Raw genomic sequence first — 20,412 nt, forward strand, 5'->3', positions numbered from 1 at the left:
AATTTAAAAAAATGACAAAAATTGTCCATTTTTCATGGGTTCTTCTTCTTCCGTTGTGACAAAATGTTCATTGCATTTTCAATATTAGTGTCCCATGAGCTAGAAGCCAAAATTTGAAGGCTCTATCATCCATACTCTAACCGTAATGGCATAAAAAGTGAAGCAACTTCCTTCGGAAGTGTCACCCTGTAACGACGAATGTCCGGACAAATTATGATAGTCGGGCAAACCCTTTCCAGCATCTTCAATATCTTGGCACTATTAGACAACATTCAGAGCGTTCGCTTGCCCAGGAGGTCAACCGGCCAAAAAGTGAAAAAAAAATACCGGAAATATCAACAAACGTGTCACGAGACGGACGTCCACTGATTTAGTGGACTCAATACCCAAGTCAGCAAACCGGTCCATCATCCCTCAGCTGTGTCCTATAGAAAATTTCTGAACCAACAAGATGTGTATGATCTATTCCGGCAATTTTATCGCGAAAACTGCTGAGGAATTAAGAAAAATCGGTGGTAGAATCTAAAAACATGCCAACTCGTATGTCTTCGTTCAATTATTTATTTTTGCGAATATGCTTAAATGACTACCTTCCAAGGGAAGTTAGATAAAGTAGATTATCTGTATTCGTTTTTATTTTCTATAACCATACGGAAAAGCCCATTTTTAATGCAAATGTTATAAGTTAAGCTCGTATCATTACTTTCTCTCAGCCTAGGTTTTTTCGAGTTGATTATGATGTGGTTTTTGTTTGGATTTTGAAAGAAACCTATTGGAAAAAAAACTCATCAAAATCATCTTGGAAATAAGTTTAACTTACTAATTTAAGACACATTCTAAATGTCTGATCGATTAACAATAATTAATAATTTAAGCTGTGCGATCATTTGCTGAAGATGATTTACTCCATTTGCTCCATAATTTAAATGATCAAAAATTTATATTCCATCCCATGCCATAACGTGCCTTCTTCAATTCTAAACTGAAAATCCATAAAACGGATAGAAAACAAACATTCATTCCAAAACCTGCCCAAAACACTAAACTCGTGCCCGCCGCGAAGAAAGCAGCGATAATATATTGTTTTGTTTTATCGAACATCATCACAGCGCCATCGAAAATCTTTGGCAGGATCAAATTTCTTCGCTCCTCCCAAAAATATGCAGCACGCCCGGCACAAAGTTCTGGCTGAACCTGACCCTGCGTAAATGCTGTCCAGGGGGTTGGGCCTGCTCGTTGTAAGATTAACCGTACCGGCTCGACTAGATCTCGTTAGCGCAGCAGGCGCCTGGATTGGGTTTAAATGTCGCCGGGCTACAAAACGTTCAGCTTTACATTTCCCCCCGGGCCCCGCTTGTAACGTAATACGATCGGGGGCACACGACAAAAGCCACGGTTTCGTCGTGATCGGGGGATTGGAGGAAGGAGTGGAGGATTGAACCACTCGGATTACAGCACATTTCCACTTACTTGACCATTCTTGTCCATCTCGTTGTTGGTGAGCTTAACTTTCTCGAACGATATGACCTGCTTGCGGAGCGCGTCCGGCCCGATCGGCGTGTCCGGGTGGGCGTACAGGCGGGCGGGTGGCGGTGGGTCAGCTTTTCCGGCCACCAGCCAGGACGACCGATGGTAGGCGTACCGATAGCGCCGGCTGTCCATCGGTACGACATCGAGCAGCACCACGTACCGGTCGGACGGTGTCGTTTGGCGCAGCGGTCCCGAGAACGAGACGCGCACGGTCGGAAACATTCGGCTGGAAAGATGGGAGAGTGCATGGGGAATGAGAATGTTAAAAATGTTTACAAAAAAAGTGCATTATATTATTTTTCAATTATTTAATTAATTTTCGAGTTCAATGTACTATAAAAATGATTCCAGACAAGCATGATGACACGCTAATTGGCCTTCACATCAAGGTAAACTGTACCATCCATCCTTCTCATTAGTTTAATGCGTTACGTTTTAAACACGTTTTAAATTATGCTTCTCGTTACTGAATAATATCTCACGTCACGTCAGTTCGAGAATCTTCTCTCTCACCCAACCCTCCCCCGCCTCACATCAATCGATTTAGATGTGCTTTTCAAGCTGCAACATCAACTGGAACGATCTTGCTCATTAACCAAAAAACTACGGGTAATAATCATGCTCCGCCAGGCAAGCCTTGCCTTGCTCGATGGAGAAAGGAAAGCATCCCATTATGAGAGAGAGAGAGAGTGGGGGAGGGGATCGGGATCATTAGCATAAGTAATTGGTATTGGCTAATGATAAGTGTGTGCCGGTGCCGATTCTTTCCGATACTTTGGTTTGTTTACTCTGTAGCTAAATGTAATCGACAACAATTCAATTTACACAAAAAGCTGCAGTTCGTGACGGAGACGGTCGGAAACTACTGAAGCGGCTGTTTCTCTTATAACCACGATAACTACTTCATTTTTTCCAGCACTTTGCCAGCTATTGTGGAGCTTTGTTATGCTACCCTCTTCGAGCCATGACGACAACAGATCACAACTGACATTTTGTACTTTAAATGAATTAGATCGTGTGGTAAGAGTGATCGACGGCATTACACAAATAACCCCTTGTTTTTGGGTAAAGAGTCGGTCCATGTTTGACATCTGTCATTAGCTGAAATGATCGATGCATTAAATGATCGCCTTTTACAGTGCGTGCGGATGGACTTTAAATGATGATGGTACCCTCATCCAGAAAACATAATTGTAACACGGGTTGTCTGTTGCTTCTTATTTATTTGTGATGGTTTTGCTCTTTTTCATCCTGCAGGAAATGTTAACTATTGGATCCATTTCGTTTTGTTATAATTTAACAAAATACATGCAGCTAAATATTGTAAGCTACTAATAGGCTTCATTTTGAAGAAGGACAATAGATAATATTATTTCAATGATTTAATCACCAAAATTTGAATCAATTCATTTGTCAACAATGAATCGTGTTGAACAGCCCCTGAAAGTGTTGTAGTCCAATCGACTACAGGTCGAACATGAGAATGTAATGTAAGTAATAAGTAATTGTAAGAAGTAGTAAGTAATTTCAACAAAAACGTAGTTTCATTCTTTATTTATTCACATTCAGGGAGCCATTAGAGGCAAATCCTGCATATAAGATGAAACATCAATTTTACCCCAATTTATATGAAATAATATAATTGTAACATGCACTGCAATGGATTCTATAATTCCGGAACATAAATGTCAAATTATGTAATACTGTGCAAGATTCGTTTCACTTAACTCTTCAGAAACCCTAATTACTTATTCCTTGAACTCTATATTTTACAGTTGTCGAGATGGATTGTGAATCATAATTTAGGTTTAATAGTTATAAAGAGTGAGTTTTGGAAGCAGATTTTGTAATTCTTGCACATGTTGTTGCAAATTACAAAACTATGGAATCAATTTATAACATAAAGAGTATTTGTGGCAAAAATACTCTCGAACTCTATTGACTCCTTAGATCTGCTGAATTCTGAAGAATTTCAAAATACTAACTATGATGAATGCTTGAGTATTCTTAAGTATTGACTTTAGTAGGCTACAGTATACCTTTGATGAACCTTTGTTGTGCATGTCTTGAATTTTCATCCTGCCCTATTCTTTTTTTATCATCTTGACGCCAGCTCTCGCTAAGCTAGTTAGTAATAGATATTAATTAAATAGGATACTTCTTCAGTTGTTTATACCTCATAAGGGGCATAAGGGGACCTCATAAGCAGATTTATTAAATACATAATGATAAGTTGAATGCTGAACTTCAATCTAAAAATCAAATTATATCAATTTGTTTTCTGAATCTTAAAAACCATCCAGACTGTCCGTCAGATAAATTAGGTACACGAACAAAGTTGAAAGGTGTAACTGGGCAGCATTGGTCTTGTGAAAAGCACCAAAACCACAACAACAACAACTACTACAGCAGCAGCAACATAAAATGCAACGTCCTACCGGTCCATTGCACACCCGGGAGAGGAAATTGAGCTATATCATAATATTTAAGTACGTTGGTGGCCGCCAACTCAACGCCCAAGCGCGATCAAAAAGCGCCACGCGTAATGAGGTGAGCAAAAACTAAAGGTGGGAACAGAAATTAATAACATCTGTCATTACTTTGTATGTTGCCTCGTTGGCCACGTTGCCAACCGATGCAATACAGACCCAGGAGACCTCAGTATGCAGAGAGAAGGAGAGCGAGAGATAGAGCGCAAAATGCACACAAAACGCCAACGACTCCCAAAGGTGTCCACGGGAATCATTCACTTATTATGAACCGATGACTTCTGCCCAGCTCAGGGGCGCATCCGATGCTGATTCACTCGACCTCCCACCACCACCACCCGGGGGAAAAGGATCATCTCTGACCCAGACGAGCGACACAGGAAGTGCATTGGCGCAACGGCCCGATGCACCATTTATGTTGCACATCGCCACATTGCAGCGCGAAATAAAAAAAACGATCCAAATTGAAATGGACTCACCGCGCCGCCACTTCCCACCGTGCTCAGCATGCTTTCTTGAGAACGTTTCATTGAGGAAAAGCGTACAAGAAATTAATGGTCAACTCGGTTCGAGGCCTAATGGAGTGCATGAAATGAGGTGGAAAATTGAAATCCCTTTTATTTTCGTTCACCTTTCCAGCCGGCAGTCGCATCTCTCTCTCTTCTTTTCCCCTTTTTGTGTGATGGGTTTATAGCAATGAAGTGGGTCCTATTTTTCATACGCCTTTCTTTACACGCGGCTGCTCGATTTAACGCCTGTTTTGTTCGCTCTATCGTACACGATTCGGTGCGCTCGTTCGAGTGTTGCATTGCATTGTTACCTTTTGGGGAAGGAAAACCGCTGGCTGCCTGGCTGGCTCTGCCGAGCACTGGGCCACACTCTAGCGCGCTCTAGCCTAGGTAATCGATTCCGATTCACCTTCCAAAGTGGGTTTTGTTTGTACGGTGCTCCAGGCTTACACGCTTGCGGGTGAGTAATTTGTTAATAATTACCAAGCTTGTTTCCAGCCCGGTGGCCTGCTGGCTGCCGCTGGGCCCGCTTAAGCGACCGATGAATTATGGTTTGCAATTTATTTGGCTTCATTTTCAACGTCAAACGGTTACACCCGCGCGGTCTCCGGAACAATTGGATTCTCTCATTTGCTTGCCTGTTCGACAGCGGGCAGCCGCATTCGCGTACCCCGTTTTGCTACTGCGCTTCCGTAAGTGTTGGGAAAACAGGTTAGCGTAGGCTTATGATGGAGAGAGTGTGGAAAAACTAAATATAAAACAAATACTTTCGTTTGTTACTTATTTTAAGAAATAATCATTTCTATCCCAAAAAACCCCATTAAAGTTCAAAAAGTCCTCACTACGAAAAACCGCCTTTGCACTGGCTTCACTTCATCCAACTCAAAACATTCACAACAATGAATTATGATGTGCAAAGAAAATTTATTTTGATGGCTCTTTATTTGACTTGCGTGCATCAATTTCAGCCCGCGTAACGCCCACCAAGGTAGAATGGGTTGAAGGCCCGAGAACATAATCCCAACGAACCAGCCAGCCAAACGAGAGCACGAACGCAGCAATCAGCAGTCTCGTCGCAGCCACATGCAATGCAAGAAGGACCGCCATTTGGTCTGCGATCTCTGTCCGTGTGTTGTTGCAGTATGTTGCTGCCTCTTTTCTGTGGCATCTTTTCCTTGGGCAAACACGCATTGCACGTCCTCGTTCCCGTGTCAAAGCCTCCCTCACATTGCTTAAGCCCTTTTTTTCTTATCATCCTTTAATTCGTGCTGCAAAACGTTCCATTCGATGGACGAACCATTTACAGTTTATTCCACTTCCTCTCATGTCCACTGCGTGTTTGTGTGTGTGTGTTTGCACTGCATTTTGATTGATGCGACCAGATTAATCACGGGAACGAGCGAAACGCGCATAAACAGATACTTTTGCCATTTGTTTTGATGGTGCTTTATATGTGTATGTGTTTGTGTACGTGAATGTGTTGATACAAGCGCATAAATGTACCATGTGCAATACGATTTTTCGCTTGTTTGCCCTCCTTTTTTTAAACTTGTACATCAACATTATGGTTTTAAAACAGTTCCATCTCGCTTTGTTTTTCCCCCGCCCCGAACGTGCAGCTTGCAATCGTATGAAAAAACCAACAAGCCTTTTCCAACACCTCCTACCCTACATTACAATGCTGTCGATGTACTGTGTACATCGCTCACACAGTTCTACACCGACCTCGTGTTGAACGTCCGCTTTATGCTCAGTTGCAGTTGCAGACGCGCGAAAAATGATTGATGAGCGTTTGATTCTGCCTTGCGGTTGCGGAGAGTACCGAGCCGAGTAGCATCAGTTACCGCTTGGGATAGCGCAATCGTGTTGCCCTTTGCTTGTGTTGTGTATGTGTGTGTGTTTTTTTTGCGCTCACAACATTTTCATAAATACGCTCCATCACCCATCCTCACTCATCGCACTCGCGATTAATGTGTTTGCTGTCGGTATTTAGCCCCCGATCGCCTGCTCTACCAGCTAGCGCTGCCCAAAATGTCCTTGAGCGAACATGATAATTAAACATTTTTCACAACTGTTAAGCACAACTCACCTTAGCGGAGAGGCAGCACGAGTGCGATTTGAATTTTTGATTAGCAACCAACAACAAACTAACGAAACTCATCTTTTTTTCGGCTGAGGATGTTGTCTTTGTAATCAAACATTATCAGCGCTGTTCTATCAGCTGTTACAGTTTGCTGTCCTGCTGCCCAAAATCGAGATCGAACGCAGCGGCAAGTTGATTAAATTAATGCGATAATTTATGACACATGCCCATGTTGGCGAACGAGGCTCACTGGAATTGAAGGGACAGAGAGAGAGACAGCAGAGGGTCATCTTTTTTTGGAAAAGGTTGTCCACCGTTTTGTTCTCTACGTTGTGTGGAGCTAATAAATTACAATCTTCTGAAAGAAATAGCTTTTCGGACGCGTCGGAACAATGTAACTGGTCGTTTTAGTTGGAGATAAGCTGCAACAAACTAAGCCGTAGCGCCAGGTTACAAGATCAGGTGGATTCTCTTTGCTGATTGAGAATATTCATGATAATTTATATATTATAAGCAAGCGATCCAAATTTTGAAAATAAGAGCTAAGAGCAAATAAATGAATTATTTTAGGAAATAAAGCTTTGAGCCCTGTATTAAAGTTTTTTTTTATATTTTCTTAAACTTTGTAATTTTTCGTTCACATTCCTAATAAGGGTGTAATTCTAACAGAATTATAAAATCGTGTATCATACTCATATCAGCCTCAATTCAGTATAAAATAAGCTTTACGCAAAGCCAACAAACTGGCTTGATTTTACCGAATCGTTAACAAAGCACACCGAATCAATCGAACAACACAACCGCAGCACAACTTATGATTTAATGCTTTGCCAGTCCAAGAATGATGTTCCCTTCCTTTTCACCATCCACCAGCTTCTAATCGAGAAAACAACAATTACCCGATCCCCGGCTGCTAATCGAAGCACAACACAACAGACCGTTCACAGAACGATAAAACGTTAAAGCGCATTCATTTGCTAATGAAAACAGGTGTGTGCTCCTGTCCCGCGGTTCTCCCAAGAAGCCCAGGGGAGAAGGAAAGCTCACCCAGAACCCACACCAAAAAAAAAACACGTAAACACAAACAACGGCGCGACCTGCTGAGCGAAAGCGAAAATGAATTATGTTAAGGTCATGTCCGGACAAGCAGTTTTTCAGCTGATTTTATGACTCAAAAGCGGAGAGACGCGCATGGTGGCGCGGGTATACTTCCATACTTTTTTTTATGATCCGTATTATGCTAATTAAGCTCGCGTAGTAAGAATGGAATGGTCACATGGAGTCACTGTCGCTCGCACACCTTACCTTAACCTCACAAAACCTTCGCCTTGTTCTAAAACTTTGCCTGTATTTTACTGTCTTTTTAGATTGTTTGTTTCCCCGTTTCCAAAACGCTCATGTGAAGTTCCTTCGGAGATAGATTGGTTTCCACTGTTTTGGGAACGGGAAAGGAAAATAAAACCGTGCCCGGTTCGCTGAACCAGAAGCATTCCCAACAATTGGACAAACATTTGGTATGCGTAAAAATGTGTAAATCATTCCCGGGAGCCGCCAGCACCAGCACTTAAAGCGCCCTTCTTCGGCCCCGACCAAACCAACACTTCGATCGGTGGATCCGATAGGTCTTGGGCAGCGTCGTAAAGCCTGCTGGTTATGGATACATGCGAAAGCATACTAAAACGCTTAATTCGCTGCATTAATAAAGCGGTAAGATATTCTCCAGATGAAACGGTTTCCACCGAGAATGAGGTGAAAAATAGTGCTGAGAAGCAATAGACAAAACGGGACTGCATAGAGGGGGCACATAAAATCCTTCGCCTGATCCTTGGTCGCGATCGTTGCGATCAGCAACCACAGTTACGTTAATAATTAGCACCCTATTTTCAACTCACCACTCAGCGTGGTCATTCTGCCTGCCTGGGGTCGGCGTTTGATTACATTACACAACAACAAAAAAACGTTTCACATAAAAGCCAGGGTTTGCTTATCAATTCCGGAGCATCATCACCCCGAAATTAGCAATCGTTGAAATTATGTAAATAAATATTGAAATAACTGAAAAACTATGAAACGAATGGGAGCAGCAAATGCCAACCCAATCACCATCGGCCTCCCACGTTTTGTTTTGTACGCTGACACAACAGTTCAGTTGCACATGCACAGGGGGGAAAGGTGCTTTTTTTTTTTCAAGGAACTCCCGTTTGATGACTGGGTGAGTTAGCACTTTCTTACACGCCATTACCACTTGAGTTTTATTTCGGCCCGCGCCGGACATTTCATATCGCTCCAACGGTGGACTTTGCACAAGCTGAAGGGTTATAAGGGGGCACAGAGAACAATAATACCGAATGGCCAATTCTGTGCCAAGAACAATGCGAGGATCATCATAAAAGCGGCCAGTAATGACTCGCTCAAAACAAGCACACAAATGGAACAGTTATGGAAACAGAAAATAAAGAAAACTTAAACAGATGGAAACGTGTGAGCTGATGTACGACGCACAACTGCTTGAGAAATGAAATTCAATTTCACGACGAATGGCTACGTGTTGCTTTTCCTCATTTCAGCTGGTTCGGAAATTTTCCGGAAGCGTTTATTTTTCAGACCTCTTCGTAGACTTCGGGGGCCACTTTTTTGCTGCTGTACCTCACGACTACTCCAACGCGAGGTGAAGTTGATGGGTTTAGTTTTAATGAAAATGATACAACACTATTTCTCGGGCTCGGATGGTAGCCAAGAGGGCGGTGCGTTGGGGCTGGCTACGTTCATTTGTTTTAGGACGTTCGTTACAACTCTTCGCCTCGGCGAATGGTTTTGTTTTGCCAACTCATCATGGCACCACCACCGATTACGGCCAGCTTTATGCTGATGGATGCCCGCGTGGTGAGAAAACTGAAACAGTACGCAACGTACTGTAAAGATCACAATCATCGCAGCCCGGTGGCACGTTTGCATCGGGGGCCCCGGAGGCCAATCTGGATTTCCATTCGATGGTTTTTCGGTGAAAACTGAACAAAAAGACAAATGCTTTTCAACGGGTTTTGGGAGCAAATTAAAACAAAACTTCAGCGCCACACGGCGGGGCCACGGGGAAAGCGATGACAAAACGAAGCCGTGACGGGGTGAAAAAAATGTACAATATTTAAATTGTGTGGCGTCTTACTTTAAAATGCGCTATTGCTGATGAAATGTATGATTTGAATATTTAAGACGCGTCATGGGTGAGACGCGAAAGTGTTAATTGTTCGTGAGTGTAGGCGTGCAACGAAAGCGTCTTCAATATCCTAATGCTATTTTGACTTATTTTGTTCACTCTCGGAACACATTTTAGCTTTTACCACTAACTTGTGTAGCAATCTTGTACTTTTTATTGTAATTCATGTATTTGATGGTTCACGGACTTTCCTGGAGAACTGCATATAATTTGAACATGTTAATATGTGACGTCTTTGTAATTCTGAACTTCAAATTGGAAACATCATTTTTATTGTCTACCTAGAACAATCATTCCATTAACAATTAACTTATTTCAATACAAACAGCAAATAAGTTAACCATTCGAGCTATTATCCAAAAATAAACTCTATAACGATATCTGCTACTATCAACGCACTTGTGACTCAATTTTACGTTATGATTTTCATTTCCGTTTTCGATTTTCGTAGCTCCAGACATTGAAATTCGTTCTTGTTCAAAAATTCCTATCGTTCCGCTTAATATGAGCGTTCAAAGATGTTCAAAATTGACAGGTTTTATTCTTTTGTATTTCTCTTTTCCAGATGCTCAGTTTTGTGTGTTCAAGCGAAACAGATCAGATCGGAAATAAATCAGTTCACCTCGTTATAGAAGAAACAACCTTCGGCATGATATTCATTTTAAGTCAATTTCAAAGATCGTTGAGAAAAAAAAATAACCTGATTTCGTTTAGAGTAACAATTAGTCTTTGCAGATCTTCATAACAACATGAGCGCTACTTAGCTATCGTCCGCAGACTGACATGTTTACCAATCTTTGATTAAAATCTGGTGATATCACTGTTCTTTCCTTCAGTTTGGTACATTGAATTCTACGATTTTTAGTAACAATTTGAGAACAAACATTCCTTCTCGAAACCTCCCAACCATGAGCCGTTAATCTTATGTATACACAAACATCGCCAAACAACCCATTCAATTAACAAAACATTCACGCTCGCTTTCGGCCATCACCAATCGCTGCAACGACGCTCCAGCGTAACCGGAAACCAATCCTCAAATTAAACCTCCCAGCCTGGCTCCCATCGGGTTTACATCGGGCCGCCAGAATTGTCGTTTAACAATTCATCAAATTCATCACCATGATGGCGACTGATTTGATTTCAATAAAGATTCAAATCAGAGAAAAAAACACGCACACACTCAACAAAAACCAAAAATTTACGGACGCTCCCTAAGAGCTGAGCCAGCAACGCCCAACTTACCTTGCCGCTCCCGTACGAATTGTGATCTATGCGATCTCACATTCCGTTCTCCGGTGGGGTAGATGAAAAGAAGCGGAGCGGGGGAAAACAATCGCAATTAATTAAGGGCCCCATCCAAAAAAAAACGCAGCGTCCTCCGTTTGGGGTGAGGCAGATACACGCTTTTACCGGGACACAGGCGATAAATCTCACGGTTCATCGCTTCCATCGATGCGCTGGTCCCATTTTTACGGCCTGCTTTACCGTCAGCCCTTGATGAGGATGATGAAAATGGCGGCAATAAAGCACCGAATACGAAAAACCGAGACCCAGCAAACGAGCTGCTCAACAATGCACGAATTAGATAAAGCAGCACCAGCAACTGTGGCAGCCAGTTTGGCAGCATCCGGGTCTAGAGCGGGGTCGTTAAAGTATTTATCGCAACGCAACTGCTGCCTCTTTTTTTTGTGTGCAGAATTTAGACCACCGGACTCTGCTGGAGCATGAATGTTTCATTACATTTTAATTGGTGCCCGAGATGGGACGAGACAGGGGATGGAACAAGCTGCCAACCATCCAGAAAATCATTGTAAAAGATTCTGTGACTTTGGACCCAGAAAAAAATGAAATGCGGAAACATTGCTCTGTAGAAGAACACAAAAAACTCCACACACAATGTGACAAGAATTTCTGTCCAGTTCCTGCCTGCAACCAGCATCAGCAAAGCTTCCCTGCTCCGTCCTTACCCGCCGGCCGATCAATGGAGACAGCTCACGCGTCGTTACCGTCGCGGTGACCGTTTTGACAGCTTGACGTAGGCAATGAACCCAAAAACTACACACGCACAAATGCTCGATCATCCTCGTTTGGTGGAGGGTGCAAATGTTTTGATTGACAGATTAGCGCACTGGTAGTCGGGTAAACGTCGGTGATACCGGCAATTGCCGTTGTGTCATGTAGGGTTCGCTTCCCGTTGCTGCGGTCCACAGAAGACGACACAAGTACTCGCCGAAGTTCCGAAATTGGCCAAACCAAAACCTCGAATGGGTCTGTTCTGTGTGTGTGAGTGTATTTTTTTACACCCCATTTCCTGGTAGGATGCCATTTTTCTCACCTTTCTAGGATTTCATGCACTTCACCGTGCTTCGTGTGTCATCCGTGTTTCAGGGATGCGCGCGCGCACACACACACATTCAACAATGCCCAGACCCGTGACTGCCAATTTCACATGCCAATCGTTCGTCCATCACTTCCCGGCATTCCCGAGTCCCGTTTGCCGATTGTTTGACATTTGGCTTAATCAATTTAATTTGCGACCCACAAAAAAGCGGGCATCTCCCTGTCCCGAAGCAGTACAGTGAGCGCTCGAAGGTGCTCAATCAATTTTTGCGGTGCCGTGACCAGGATTCGACGATCGTATGGCAACCGGGAGCACCGGGGGGAAGGATTGGAAAATGTGTTGTCCAAATCAAAAGCCACAGCTTTGTGGGAAGTGTGCAAGCTGCTCGTGATGTACCGTAATACATAAAAGGAAGATGGCAACCATTTATTCTTTTGGCACGTTGGTGTCGGTGTAGTTGCATGCATTTGCATGACACAAATTGGCAACACTCTTTTTGGCGGGAGTGGCAAATTGAATGATATTTTGGCGTGCCCCATTCTCTACCACTTTTGTTGTCGTTCAGGGTTGAGTGTCGGTTTGGTTAGGCCAAAGTCAGCAAAGAAACGATTGTTTATCGTATCGAAAAACGTTGTGCATGACATGCTGCTTTGACTGACTTTGTTTTTATTTGCGTTTATGCCAAATGCATTCTTCTCACAAAACTCCGTTTTATCAACTGCAGCTGATAGTGCTCCACTGTCTCATCAAAGCATTGCACTCACAGTGTAAAAGCTTCAATCAAACAAATTACTTGCTTATTTTGTCGTTACCATTTCGGGCTAATTTCGAACATTTCTGTGCAGCTGTCAGTTTTGGTTGTACTCAAAAGCCTTAAAAGAAGTGGTTCTGTGCATCGGTCACAGAAACAAACCCGCACCAACGCAAACGTTAAATGATATCCTACCGAGCGGGCAGTAATCTCTTAACGAACAGCGCAAACACTCCCACCATCAAATTGAATCGATACGTACTATTTCATACACCAGAGAAAAAAAAACACACAGAAAAACGTCCCGTGAAACGCTCAAACTGTCATAGCAAGGATCATTAATTTCGGAAATTATGATTACCCAAGGTGGGCCCATGGTGTTGGTTGAACACGACTTCGCTACGCTTCAATGGTGCGGCCGGCGTGGTGGGAAACGGGAAACTCATTGTCGTTTGAATTTTTGTCGCCCAGTGGCCATTTTTGTGTGCCCACCACGGGCCACTCCCTTCTCCGGCCACCCTCAATCAATCGAGGGCAGCGACAGCGACACAGCGTATTGATTGAGCGGTAACTTGTGAAACGTAACCGAAAGGGAAATGATGTACAAAATACGGTCGTCCAAGTGCTGTAATAAAAATATAACACCGTCTTGCACGGGATGGGATAGAGAGAGAGGGGAGCATGCTGTAGTGGGGATGATGGGGGCTGCGGCAAGGTGACATGAACATAAACGAAAATTATGAAACAACCCTTTTTGCTGCCGTGACGCTAATGATCGATTTGCATGTTACAATCGATCGGGAGCGTCCACCGTCGTCGACGCCGTCGTTTGTCGATGAGTATTGGATTTTTCACTGGCGCCCCATATTGGCTCCGTAAAGGGTGAAGGTGTTACGGAACGGGTAGGGGCACACTGGCGGCAACCGGATACGGCCCGAACAGGACGCGGAAAGGTGCTTCCTTTCGGTATAGAGGGGGTGGAAGGAACGTAGCGCACACGACAATGAGGTGCTTATGTGTGAAAAAGTGAACTGGATGAAGTTGTTGGGTTAGCGCGTAGGGCTTGGCTGCACCAAGGGCTAACGATGGACAATTTTGGCGCATATTGTACAAGTCCTTAATGTTTCTTTTTATCATTTTGAAAGAAAAGTTTGAACCGTTACTGTTCGTTTGAATCGTCAGTCTTATTTTACACAGAGAAAAGCATCAACGAAAGAATGAACCTTTCGGGATGGTTTTTTGACAATGTTCTGCAATGGATTGTGTTGTATTAATGTAATATTTTAACATATTTCAAGGTAAATGTAGCATACAATCCTAAGAGCAACAATTTATGGAAAAGAACCAATAGCCTATTAAATTGGAAAAGAAACATTTACACACCTATGATTATATCATCTTTTCTGTTACATCTCTATTAAATTTGCTCAATTTTTTAACAAAATTTAATGGTTGTTAATTCGAAACTTGACGAATTCCAGACCTCTTTTTTATATCTTTATCTTTGATTTTGCATAAGTTGTTTGCAAAGGGTATTCAAAAGAATAGGTCCTTGACATTCGGATACCGTAAATATTTTATAGAAAAAACATAGAGATAAAAATGATATTTATTTTATTTGTTGAAGATAGACGCTTAAATTTTGTACGTTTGATATAAAAAATATCTTAAATGATTATTTAACATGATTTAAAAGAAATTAAAAAAAAAACTCTGAACCAGGGATCTCCAAACTATGTCCCGCGGGCCGCATGCCTTCATTTTTTTTTTGTTAATTGTTATCAAAATTTCAATGTAAAATAGATGTTCAATAATAGAAATTGAATTTTGATACATTTAGATGATATTTTCTGATTAAAAGTAGATTTAATCGAGCATCCATTAGCTAAAGGGAACATCAGCCGATTTCGTGATACAGTCGTCAACTCGTACGACTTAATAACATGCCCATCATGGGTTCAAGTCCTAAATAGACCGTGCCGTCATACGTAGGACTTGACTATCCTGCTATGGGGGGTTATCCAAAAGTCACCGAAAGCCAAACCCACAAGTGGTACAGGCAGGCAGGCCTTGGCCTGCAACGGTTGTTGTGCCAAATGAAGAAGAACATCAAAACGACCCTCAACAAGGATATTTGTGAAGCAATGCGGCCCGTGAAGTGAAAAGTTTTTAAACCAATGCTCTCTAAAACATTGAATAGCAGTCTAAAGTCTCGCGCAGGTTCAATATTTAATATCAAATATATTTTTTCTTCTAATCTTCAAGTTTATATCAAACACACTATACACCACGCCTCATACAAATTGAACAAAAGTAGTTTCCGAAGCACAATCCGTAAGATATTCAATTAGCTGCATTAAACAATCCAGCTAATCGTATTACGATGCTCCACATTTAATCCAGTGCAATAATACCAGCTGAATGGCGTTTGCTAAATGTGGTTCGGGCACCAGCACATTCCCACCGAGGGCCCACTAACCAACCGACCACCAACCACGGGAGAAAAAAACCTTAACCAAAGTGTTGACCGGGTCGTTAAAACCATCATCGAATGTTTGGCCTGCCGGACTGCCGGCAAACGGCAACTCAAAATATGCCCAATTAGTAACTGCGCGCCTTCGCCCGACTCTCACACTCACGCGCACACTGCACAGCGGGAGCTCCCCAGAAAACCCCCCCTTTGGCGCAGTGGCGCGGGTTCTCGGGTTTTGGTGATTATTATTATTTTTGCCCCTAACACAACAGGAGCGGAAGAAAAAAAAGCGTATCTGTGGCACGTTACTTCACAATCACGTCATCGATTGGTGTGGTGTGTGCGCGCGAAACCTTCCGCGCGAAATCAAAACCAGCAGGAGCAGGGTGGTAGAGTGCTTAACGAACAAAAAAACCCACCTCTCGAACTTTTCAAAACACACGCCAGACACCCCCCCAAAGACGGCAGCAAGCGGGCGAAAAAAAACAGTATTAGCAAACAGTCAGCGACGAGTAAACACAAAAAAGCCTCCTCCAACACTACTCTACACTGCCAGCCGAGCGCCATAATCGTATTATTTATGATCGGTCGAAACATAAATCGTGCCAGGCCACCCCCTGCGCTTCCGACCCCTTCGCTAACACCATCAAAAACTGCCATCGATTTGGGTTGGCTCGCTGGACACCCGCACACAGCATCCTTCATCCGCACAGCAGCAGCAGCTACCACGCACAGGCAACACACGCACACCGCACGATAAGGCAAAAAGGGCACGATCGCGATCGCTTATTTATTTATTTGCACAAGGCACCCCCAGCCCACCTGCCCCACAAAAAAAAACGCACACGCGGAAAGCAGATAACCAACAGCAACAAAAAGGCTCAATCTTTTATCACCTCACGCGCCTCCCTTGTTGCGGCAATGTTGTGAGTGTGTGGCAAATGGACGAGCGCAAAAATGTGCATAATGTGACACCCCAGCATAAATATCATCACTTTAAACTGGTGTAAAGAAAGGCCGGAGCAAAAGGTAAGATTTACGACGGACGATGGTGCACGTTGTGGAGGTGTTTAAGGAAGAAGAAGAAGAAAACAAAATCACAAACCACATTCTTGCGCGAAGTAAAGCTACAGGACCGATATTTACGAGCCCTCGCCCCTGCTAAAGCACCTTTAAACAATGTTAGCGCCATTGCGCCCACTGCAACACACTCAACACCATCGGGCAAGGACCAAGGGCATCCGTTCAAACCAACGGTTCTGCAGTGCCGACCAACGAAATCCCCGCCCCCCCCCCCCCCGCCACTCTACGATACACCGGGGCGTCCTGGAGAGCTTAGACCGGACACCGGCTCCGCATTAGAGACCTGAGCTGTGGCGTCCCGTGCGGTACAATTAACCGGCACCGAATAAATTTTACACCCCGAAAAACATGACCATTTGCTGTCGGACATTCAATTTTCCTCACTTCCTTTTCGGTTGCGGTGGCACGGTAAGGCAAGCTTAAAGCACGGGGAGCTGCCGTTGCAGTTGTTGCAGTTGGGGCAGACCTGGCAGCACTTGGCGAATGGTGAAGAAAGCGAACGAAAGACAAACATCCCCTAGAGGTGTGTTGGAAGCGAGTTTTGATATTTCATTTATAATTCAACATGTGCTGAATCATGCTCTGAAACGATGGTTGAAGGATAAATAATGCTTACAATATTATTTTGATATTTTAAATTTACTCTAAATTTCCAATGTTTTCTCTTAAGTTCTAGCCACATCATACTGCCCATAAGAGTAACCATTTCACCACCGTGCAAGGGTAACATTCTCCTTGCTCAGGCAATGCATGTACGTTCGATAGCAATCTACCACCGGGGGTACAACACTGTTTGGCACCAAGAAGCAGCCGAAGGATGTCCCCTTTGATCACAACGACCAAGCACACAGTCATACAACCCAGTTCCCTTAGCGCCCTCTCTGCCGAAGAAAGGGTGTGTTAAATGTGAAACAAATGCCCGTCCGATAACACCGTGTCCGATGTATGTTGCGGCAAATTACCCCCATCCCATCGGGGAACACCAGACCCCCGATAAGCACGGTCAGAAGGAACACACGGATAAGAGCGCGTACAAAGTCGCGCTCGGCGATTAAGCTCGAAGCACGGAAGCTACCATCCATAGCAACCGGTTCGAATCGGCCGGTCCGGTCCATCGTGTCGGTGCAGCACGCACAGAAGCGATGTAACGAGCGTGTTTTCTATCGACTGCACGATAAGATAAGACACCACAGAAGGCTCTGGAGGTGTATCGTAACCGTTAGTTGCATTCCGCGATCAGATGAAGGAAGAGCAAGATAGACGCATAAAACCGTTTACAGACGCTTGCGACCATCCTTCGGTCGCAGGTAGGATTAATTCATTCCAGGGCGCGCAAAAGAGGTGTTGAAGGCTTCAAGTTCTACAGAGAGCATGACTGTGAGTGCACATTTGCATAGCTCGGCCTTGCTCGGCGATGCACTGGGTGGGTGGCCTCCGGACCGTATGCCCGCTAGTCCAAGAACGCCACATTTGCATTGGAACCTTGGAACAAGGTGCCTGTGCTATTGTAAAAGAAGAGATACATCATCTCTAGCTGCCAACTGACCGCTTGAGGCTGTACACTGCACTACACCACCACCACGCGCACAACCCGTAGCAAATTCGATCTTGTTCGCGCAACTTAAGCCGGCGCAGCATAGAAAAAAAGGTCACACGTTGTTTAGGGAAAAATTTATTACCCTCAAGTGGGTGTCCGCTAAGGAATGTCTCGTCAGCTTGGTCGCACTTCACTTGCTTTCAATGGGAGCCTTTTCGGAAGAAAGCTCATTTTTCACGGTACAAACGAGTGGTGGAGGTCAGTGGGTGTCAGGTTCGTACTTGACCGATCTACGATCCTCTGCTCCTAATCTGTCCGCTACTCTCGTTACGGCCAGTCGTCATGGGAAGTGAACGGTCACCAGAAAAAGCGGTCGCTTCCCGTGGTTGCTCAGTTTTGTCTGGGAAAATATGATGCTGGATCGTAGCGGTGAAGTCGTGGTCAAACAGAAACTGTCAGCAGTTCCCGTCGTGGTGGCGTAAATGCGAGCACGACATGATGGAAGTGGAGACAAACAGCGAGTGAAAAGCCGTTTAGTATCCGTTTTATCAACTATGGGAAGGTTGTTTTTTATTATTTTGGTATCCGGATTTGCCTTGGGATCATCAAGTCATCGTGTCAAGATGCCGATGCCACTCACAAACACAATTGCCGGCAGTGCTGTTATATGATCGCTGCCTGGGACCGGAAGTCTCATGGTTCAGCCCCGTTCGACGGCGCGTCCGATGGTCTGTGCGTATTATGATTTCGGAAGCGTGCGAACGTAGAAAACAGGTTGTAAATTAGTTTGTATCGTTCTGCTAATCACACAGCCACTGAATTCTCGTTCCATGTTTAGAGGAGGTTTCAGTATCATGAAAATAATAGTAAAGCGAATATTTCTGGAAGACTTGTGGCGTTATGAAGTTTCTTTTTCGATAAAGGTATCTAATGTATGATAAATATAATAATAACAAATATCTAATGTTGATTGTTTACTTTTTGTAACAGGACATTAAGAATAATCAAACTACTGCTTGAATTGAATGACGTTTTTTTTAAATTGATAAAAATAGCCGAAATGTTTAGCAAATACTTATTTAGTTCCAAATTACATGCAATGTAATTATACATATTATTAAATATATATTGATTAAATATATTTTTGGTGATGGATTTCTTCTTCTATTGGGCGTAACGACCTAAGTGGTCATGCTGGTCTATATAGGCATTCGAGACTTATTGGAACCATGTAGCAAAAGCAGTTAGTCAAGCTAACTCATTCCTTCCTACGTAGGGATGGTCCATATGAGACTTGAACCTTCGATGAGCATGTTGTTAGGTCTTACTAGATGACGACTGTACCACGGTACCAGCCGTGCATTTATACAGGTTCAACAAGAGAAGCGTTTGGCTTGATTTGCATAAGCGTAAGATCACATTCAGGCACTAAAAGCTGAACATTAAAGCTAAAAAATGATTCTTTGGTTATATTTCTTTAAGAACATGCAGAAATGTTAAGCAATTTGCGAATAAAACGATGTGTAGATCAAATACAAGATGGATTATATTGCTTTGATCGTTGGGCACCAAGTTACTTACAGTACACGAACATCAACAACTACTGCGTTTATTAAACTTATGATATGTTGATGTTATTATTATTTGTTCTTTATACGATAATCGAGAAGAATTAATGCACTTTCCTCTAGTTTTTCGGAGCAAACCTTTTGATACGACCATCGTATATATCGATCAATGTATGATAGCTTTTAGTTGACCAAAGCAAGACTAATAAAGAATAACAAAAAATAAACTTTGCAACCGTTTTTGTGTTTGAGCGTCAGTGAAGCATTTATTTTAACATCTGCTATTTTAACATTCATAAAGCATTATAATCGAATATCTTAGATGTATCGTAAGATCCTACAACTTCCTTATTTTATCATACGTACACCTTCATTTCTGACCATCGATTTATCATCAACAATATAGATTCTTATCATACAGGTACATCCTTGTAAATCGACCGCTGAACTGCTACCAAAGCGGGCGTTCTTCGTTTAATGGCCATGTTATCATTGGCACACGGCGCCCAGGAAGTTCAGCCGATTAACACATCGGATAACGCTTGATCGATTGTACGGCACATTTTTCCACCAGCCCAGCTTGTAATGACACGCGTAAAGGGTGTCCATTAAAGTATTTCGCTACACACCGTTCCCGTGGATTCATTGAGCGCTAACGCCATCCTGCTGGCTAATCTCTTTCTCTCTCCCAGCCCGGTTTCCTTCCGCTGGCGTCCACCATCGATAAGAGTTCGATCAATCTCGCTTAACTCGCAGCGTTATAATTCGATCAAGCCGGCAGGTGATCGTGTGTCCTTCGAGCAGCACGGCCGATTGTTCGATACAGCCGGC

At 43.3% G+C, this 20,412-nt stretch overlaps 1 protein-coding gene across 2 annotated transcripts in view; it reads right to left on the minus strand.

The window, feature by feature from the left end:
* LOC1275432 (T-box protein H15) overlaps positions 1-20,412 on the minus strand; it is a 52,302-nt gene that overhangs the window by 15,204 nt on the left and 16,686 nt on the right. For both annotated transcript variants that reach the window (XM_314675.5, XM_061658206.1), the window contains exon 4: positions 1,471-1,756. In XM_314675.5, the coding sequence (XP_314675.5) occupies positions 1,471-1,756 (286 nt within the window). The remainder of the gene's footprint in view (positions 1-1,470; positions 1,757-20,412) is intronic.

The sequence above is a fragment of the Anopheles gambiae genome, chromosome 3 (assembly GCF_943734735.2).
Source record: "Anopheles gambiae chromosome 3, idAnoGambNW_F1_1, whole genome shotgun sequence".
NCBI classification, from domain to species: domain Eukaryota; kingdom Metazoa; phylum Arthropoda; class Insecta; order Diptera; family Culicidae; genus Anopheles; species Anopheles gambiae.